The sequence below is a fragment of the Blennius ocellaris genome (assembly GCF_963422515.1).
Source record: "Blennius ocellaris genome assembly, chromosome: 9".
In the NCBI taxonomy this organism is placed as follows: Eukaryota; Metazoa; Chordata; class Actinopteri; order Blenniiformes; family Blenniidae; genus Blennius; species Blennius ocellaris.
Genome location: NC_137658.1, coordinates 13,482,398 through 13,490,269, shown reverse-complemented (window position 1 = coordinate 13,490,269; position 7,872 = coordinate 13,482,398). Strand labels below are relative to the sequence as shown.

The window sequence follows — 7,872 nt, the reverse complement described above, 5'->3', positions numbered from 1 at the left end:
TATCAGAATGGACTTCATTTTTAATGCACCACAACGGTTTTGAGATGTTTTGCATTCGGTTCACCTGCTTGTAGCTTCACTGCAGTGTAACGATGGATTCTGGGGCATCGGATCGAAACTGATGAAACTTTTCAACAACCAGTCAGTATCAATCACAAATCTGAGAGCAAGTATGCCTCCTTGCTGGGAAGACTTGAGGAAAAAAAAAAAAAGTTGGGAACCGCTGGCTTATTTTATATAGCATTGAGCACAACCACACAGCAACAATACACTAGATTTACTTTTATTTTGAATCACAAATATTTATGAAATTATTAATGCGAAGAATCAGGCAGTCTTCATAGCACCATGGCCCATTTCCTAAACTTACACTCAATGGTACATGTGTGATATCACATTGATTTATTTTTATTACGACACTCTGAAGAACTGATGGGGGGGGGGGGGGTCAAGGCTCTTGCTCAGGGACACACAGTCAGCTGTCAGCTGTGGGATTCAAACCTGAAAACTCCTGATCCCAAGTCCTGCAAAGTGGAACATTTGCTTGGAGGGCTTTGAAGGATGTGTGTGTCTGAAAATAATAATAATAAAAAAAAAAAGACATGGCAAAAATGAATCAACGAGCTTTTGAAGATTGAATTGACAAAATGCAAGTATTGCAGAGATACCGCCGGAGCAAAAAGCAACAACATTCTAGCTGCCAAAAGACGCAGGGAACTCTGGCAAAAAAAATATCTGACTTTGTTAATGTGAGACTGATAGGCGTCGGGCTGATTGCTGGCTATTTAGTCTCCATATTATTACTCATCCTCGTAAGCGTTTCTATCATTATTGGTGCACTTACAAAAAAAGGGACAGGACATTATCCAAAGGAGCTCATTGGTAAACAGCTGCTCTTTTATACCAGAATAGCTCTGATCCTGAACAAAACCTTCACTGGAGCAGCTCACATGTGCAGCATAAGTTACCATATCAATGTATGTTGATAAAATTAAAGTTAATTGTTGCCATAGTACCAAGAAAGAGTCGACCTTGGCATGCTATGTTTGGCACATTTTTATGTTGCTCTTCTACACCCATCTCTGCTCACATTCTATCATGAGATTGCACAATCTGACTCCACAATCTATGGCCTTTAATTACTTTAATTCTACCCTATTGTGTCTATCCTGACCAACAGTTAGCCACTCTGATGGATAATGCAGACGCTTTTGTGTTCGGCACACTCCCAATGACGCCACACAACAGGGACAGGAACTGAAAGGAAACAAGAATAAAGAATCACCATACAAAATGATGAATCAACAAGCGGCCTTTTGAGGGTCATTTTTTTTTGCCCATCAAATATATCACCATTCGCAAACTACGTTCTAAAAATTCAACCATGTCCCACCTGACTGATTGCACCTCTGGAGTTAGAGGTAGATGAGCCTCCCCACCTAAATGTATGAACTCCCAAGGGAACAGCTGAGACAGGCCATGACACCATCCAGAGTAGCAGCGAAGATTTAGATTCGATAAGATAACACAAGATAATATAAGATAAAGATAACTGAAGATAAAGAGGTGCGTGATGGCTTACTTCTCATTCTTGCTTCATAGTGAGAAGGTGCGAGTGGTTTTAGACCTTTCTGTGTGGAGTTTGCATGTTTCTCCTGCACGTGGGGGGGGGGGGGGGGGGGGGGGGGGGAACCTTCTTCAGAAGGTCCCTAAACATTTGATGTTAATGAAGACCCCTTTGCCTACTTACACACCACAATGGATTACGGACACCCAACAAGAGCTGCAGTTTTAGACAAGCTCTGATAATGTTGCCTAACAGTCGGAGTTAACCATTATCCATCTGTAACCTTTTTGTTGGATTTTCAAGCTGAACTAAGAGCTTCAAAACAAATTGATTAGTGTTAATATGTCCATGCATACTCACTCCAGTGCCTACGTGCGTGCCCATCAACTTGTAGGGTGGGAATCCGCATTGAGAAACTTGAGGCATTTATTTGCATGTGTTTATTACAGGAGAGCGAGCTCATGCTGTGTGGGCACTTTGCTGCGTATGGAGACTAATGATGCCAGGCCGTTGGGATGTTGAGACCCTGATGCCGCCGTAATCCTGCTGATTACAGGGAGCGCGCATTCTCACTAAGGGCTGATTAGAGAGCTCTGGACGGCACACTCCAGTCACTTCACAGGTGGCCCGCGTGTGGACATCTGTCTACGAGAGAGATGCAGTTGATGCGGAGAGAAACAAGATTATAGAGGCAAACGAGGGGGAGAAGCAGAGGCATGCCATGCGATGAGCACATTAATGTTGTATCGCTTTCAGTGCATGTTCCTTCTTGGCTGAATAAGCAGTAAATGTCTCCCAGATTAATATTAAACACAGTGCTCTCCATCGTTTCATGTCACATTTGACATCCGTGCCTTTTCTGGCTTGTTTTTAAGACGCCGCATCGCTTCAGTCCTCGAGGTCAGAGGCCTTGTTTGAAAAGTAAGCATGACAGTCGTACCGCTCATAATGTTTCCTAATACTCTTGAACCCTACAGCTATGAGCTTCAAACAGGCACGAGACACCTCCGTCTCCGCCGACAGAGCAGAGACTGGTACTAATCGCAGCGGGCGCCACACACCTCAGGAAGGTAGCAATTTTCCATCATTACTGTTAAATCCTGCTTAAAAGAACCGGATTCTGCAGACCTAATTACAAGGTGTTAATAATAACAATGTAATGACAGTCATTTAAAAGCCTGCCCAAAACCGTAATCCAGCTCCCAACTGGCTCTCACATTTAAGTGTGGATTTGCTGCACAGTGATGTCTCAGTTCTTATTGACTGCCATTGTGATTACTGCCACAATTGGTGTTTCAGGCGCTGCGAGTTGAGGCTCGACTTTGGAGCTCTGTCAGCTTTTGTTAAGAAGACATGCAGCTCTTAAGACAGATGCCACACTGATGCTTTTCATCCAGATGCTGCCGACGATCAGAGACACAGCCGGGCTAATTTAGCAGCCTAAGAGCTGGTTGGGACTGACACCAGCAGATGGGAGACTGATTTACACGTGGTATAGTAATAGATTTTTGAGACAGGGCTCCCTTGTCCCAGAATCCTTCTTAAAATGGCATATCAAGCAGGACTATGAATGTACTGACTCACAGTTAAGATGAGAGGTCGCAACCCACACATTTGAACTACTAATTTATTCAAAACAACGAAAAGCATATTCAATTGAGTTTACACAGAAGGTTAAAAAAAATGACAAACTAAAAGAATGCAATAGTTGGCCTATAAAAGACATCGCTACCATTCCTGTCCTTCCACCCAGCAGCTCTTAAACATTACTCCTGTTGAATGATGATGATGCTTTGAATGTGCTTCATCATCACTGTTATCTGTTCACCTTCGTCACATTCAAAAGACCACAAATCTCTTCTTTATGAAGTCATGTCTTTTACCTTATTTTTTTTTAATCTTTTTTGTGCCCTTGTAAAATACTTTCAAGTGTTTGTTTCTCTTTGTGTTTTGCAGGTTGTTAAAGCCTTTGAATCAGACTGCAAGCGATGTGTTGATGTGTTTTTAATGAGAAGTTGTTGTTTTTTTTTGTTTGTTTTTTTACCATTTCAGTTTTGGAGTGAATGAAAATGCTCATGATGCTGAGGGAACCAGAGTCTGACTCACGGTCTTGGAGCCAGATGGCCTACTTTTTCATTAATACATTTGAAATGAAAAAATATAGAGATAAAAAGTTCATTTTGTGAAGAGCAACTGTGATTTGAAAACAGAAGCTGCCTCTACAGTGATCATTTCACAGCAGGTACTTTAAGTTGGATTAGAAAGCACTGGGGTTCATCTATCTAATGCTGAACTGGCTGAGTGGGCCATACCATTATTGCCAATATTTGAAGTTATTAACTTAGTTTGATCAACCGTTTCTAGACATCATTGATTGTTTTGATTTTCAGTTATTTTTGCACTCATGAAGTAACATGCTTCACTTTTTGCTTTTTCATTTAAAAAATAAACATGCAATCCTTTGAAATATTACCTTTTTCGATACTATAGTATTGATTTAATTTACTTCTAAGATAAAGTAAAATGCATTATCATAAGATAGTTCAGCTTATTTGTAGTAACAATTTTCTTTTAGATTAACTGAGAGAAAAAAACTGAATCAAAGAGGTCAGTGCTTTTCATTCGTTTTCATTCAAGTTTGTTTGGTTGGTTAATATTACCAGTTATACCTGCAGTGTGACAATCACCACAGCTTTATTACAGCTTTACACAGAGTTCAAGGTTGAAATTATCGCTGATGTTGTAATGGCTGTAATGTGTTTATGTTGTAACGTGATGACCACATTTAATTTACATTCAACCAACAACAAAACTAACTTTACAAAGCTGTAATTGTGAGAAAATGACTCAAAGTAAATGAAGTGCAGTAATTGGGTGTATTTAGTTCCTGTTAAGTTTTATAAAACCTTGTAAGTTCATTTTAAAAAAAAAAAAGAAAAGAAAAGAAGAAAACTATAATTGTTTTTTGGGTTGTTTTTTTTTTGCTGATTGTAACATGAAGCAGAGATGAAGTTGTATTGTAGGAGGTGTAGCACAACGCCGCAAACTCGGTCCAGTCACGAGCCGCCCATCATGAATGAAGACTCCCGATTGGCTGAAAAGTCTTCCACTTGAGCACAAACTTTATCACTCCCTCAAAGTAAGTCACTGCCATACTGGACGCGTGAGGCTCTCCTGTCTTAAAGTTATGTGTTGCATAAACTGGAAGTAGATTTTTTTTTTTCTTTTGATTTGTATTTTTTTTTTTTAAAGAAGAGTAGCATGTCCGCTCGTGAAGACTCAGAGGATGTTTCCTCGGGTAAAGATGCGCGCGCGGCGCGGCTGAAGAGGCGCGCGGCGCACGCGTCCTGTCTGCCCTTCAGCGTGGAGGCGCTGATGTCGCACTCGGGGAAAGTTCACACAGACTCACAGTCCCGACACTTTGTCTCTATTAAGTCAGAGGAGCCAGAAGAAAGTCCGACTTGGATATCCAGAAGGATGGCCATGTCTACACCAGCCTGTGAGTAGAACGTCACGCTTAAAAAAGAATAGTTCATATAAATATTAATTTGACCGAGCAGGTTTGAATTTATGAACACACGGGCATATATTTATATAATCGTCAGCGTTTAAGTGGGCTTCATTTTATTATAGTCTACTGTATTGAAAATGAGCAGCATTGTAGTTTGTTTAGGCCTGCTTGGCTTGAGATGCTTTAAACAATAGTATATTACACCTTTATTGTCTTATCATGTAAAGATCGTGTCCAAAAACTAATGAAACTCTTAAAGCTTCAGATGTTTCCACAATTAGTAGTTAAATGTAAACAAAATTTTAGAGATACTATGTAAAAAAGCTCCAAACAAATTTTGTGTACAGTACAGGGCCGGACACTGAGGATGAATGTGTTCAACCCTTTTATTCCAGTCAGGATTGGTGTATGTACCTCCCATATCTATACCTCATGACTGCGCCTCACTATCTAGGAAAAGTACAAACTACCAGCAATTTATAAAATTGAGCTTTATGCACATACACACTTCATTGGCACAGAGGACCTTCACAATACCACAATCATAGAAAGGATTTACAAGCCTGTCAAATATATGTAACATTAGCATCTTAGCCCTGTCAAAAATACAGTAAAACATTTTTTTCGACAGCTCTGAAGCCATAAAGTCATATAAAAACCAGCCAATATAGTAGTAAATGGTTTTAAATACTAACTGACCCTGCCCTATAGGTGTGTCTCAATTTCACTGCAATCAAGTGTCACATCTTTAATCAGTATATTTAAGAAATGAAATAGCATCGACGTATGTTTCTTCTGTGTAATCATGTGTTCCTCGTGTCTTCCAGGCCAGCTCAGTCCAGCAGTCTGCTCCCTGAGGAAGCACAAAACCAATCGCAAGCCTCGCACGCCTTTCACCACCATGCAGCTCCTGGCGCTGGAGAGGAAGTTTCACCAGAAGCAGTACCTGTCCATCGCGGAGCGGGCCGAGTTCTCCTCCTCCCTGTCGCTGTCCGAGACCCAGGTCAAGATCTGGTTCCAAAACCGACGAGCCAAAGCCAAGCGGCTCCAGGAGGCCGAGGTAGAAAAAGTGAAAATGGCAGCTGGCGCCGGGCCCAAAGCTGTGTTCTACCCTGGCTTGTCATCGTTAGGACTTCCCCTCAACATCAACCTGCAGGCTGGCTCGGCGTCCCTCTACGGACTGGGCTGCTCGTACAGCTGCAACCCGGTTCTTCCCGCCGCACATCTGGCCATGTACGCCTCACAGGTGGGCTGCAGACTGCTCCACCTCTCCTGAGAGGAAACAAGACATGTACAAAACATGTTTGAAAAGGAATGACACAACTGTATCATTACATCAAGCACCTTATGAAAGGCTTGTCTGCAGCAGACGACAATGGGACATGAAGCGTCTTGTTTTTGCTGGCAAGGAGAGTTTATAAATGTCTTACTTTTTGAGAAAGATTGCTTGGAAGTACAAGGAAGCATGTTCCTTACAACCTTCGCGCTATCAAATTAATCATTCAAAGTGCCTGAAAACATATTTTAGCCATTGAGTTTGGCTTTTCTTCTCTTGTAACAATCCAGTGTATATTGCACTTGCTATTCTTAGATATGTGACGAATTTTCACAAGTACAACATAAAATGCCAGAGATTTATTGCTCCCAGATATTAAGAGCCCTCACATGTTTAATCTCATGATATATCTACACTGTTAAAGACTTATTATTCCATGTATGTAATATTGAATCCAAATCTTTAGCTTCACCCCATGTTTTGCTGTTTTTTGTTGTTGACATACAATAAAAATGAAACAGTCTTAATTTTGCAGTTCTAGTAGTATATTCTGTAATTAATTGATGTTTCTGTGGAGGTTGATCACATAGTGCCTTTACTGGCTCTGACGGGCCCATCTGGCCCATCGCTCCCACAGCTGTCTCCTCTTATGTATTATTCCATATCCAGCAACATGCTCGCTGCTCATCATTGCTATGATGTCATGCCTCAATCTTGCTGCTTTTTGAGCTCCACCAGAAATTGTGCAAACAACCGACCTCCTGTTTGGCATTTTCTTTGATTTTTTTCTCTCTCTCTCTCCTCTGGTTCTCTCTCACAGCCAAAACAAAAAGTGTATTTACGATTAATGAGGTGACTCTAAATTTCCATTCTTTTGCTTGTGTTTTTTTTTTTTTTATCTTGTATGTATCTCTCTTTGTTTGCCTGTGATGGACAGACGTGTTCAGCCTCAATCAGATGGCGTTGGATTCTCATTTTCTTTTTTTTTTTAATCTTCAATATATCCGAGGTCAGCTTAAAAAGAAAAAAAGGTTTGCGGTTACTATCTGGGTTACCAGTAGTTTCATTGTATGTTCTTATATATAGGAATGTTTGGAAGTAAAGTCATTTATTTCTTTATATATAAACCACAAAATATCCGTCACACCATGTACTTACTCTGCTTTAGTCTCAAAGCCTGGTATAAAACTGTATGTCTCCACTATATATGCTTGAGTGGATATACAACTGGGTGGCCCGAGTGAAGAGGTGTTGCAATTTTTAATGAATATTTATTCTGGCAATTTATCTTTAAAAATGTGAAATTACATTTGGGAAATTGAGTGTTTTCTGCAAATGGCACGTCTCGTTCTGTCTTAATTGTAAACATGTGTTTTCATGTTGCTTTTGGATATGGCACAGTTTGATTTATTTGTTTGATACAAGCATTATTTTAAAACTGTGTACTTCAAATGAACCTAGTCTGTCTTTGTGAGATTCATAGCAGAGCTTTAGAGCAGGCCATCCCTCTGCAGTCCC

The 7,872-nt window shown here is 40.5% G+C and overlaps 1 protein-coding gene across 1 annotated transcript; it reads left to right on the top strand.

Annotated features, from left to right (window-relative positions):
* Positions 1 to 4,966: 4,966 nt before the first annotated feature.
* Positions 4,967 to 6,464, top strand: LOC308134824 (homeobox protein MSX-2-like). The gene is made up of 2 exons (XM_080502637.1): positions 4,967 to 5,066; positions 5,906 to 6,464. Exons 1-2 carry the CDS (start codon positions 5,045 to 5,047, stop codon positions 6,352 to 6,354), a joined length of 471 nt encoding a protein of 156 aa, XP_080358763.1. The 5' UTR covers positions 4,967 to 5,044; the 3' UTR covers positions 6,355 to 6,464.
* Positions 6,465 to 7,872: the final 1,408 nt, after the last annotated feature.

Coding starts and splice junctions, on each gene's coding strand:
- LOC308134824 (XM_080502637.1), top strand. CDS start 5,045: ATGGCCATGTCTACACCAGCCT. Junction 5,067..5,905: donor GGCCATGTCTACACCAGCCT/GTGAGTAGAACG, acceptor CGTGTCTTCCAG/GCCAGCTCAGTCCAGCAGTC.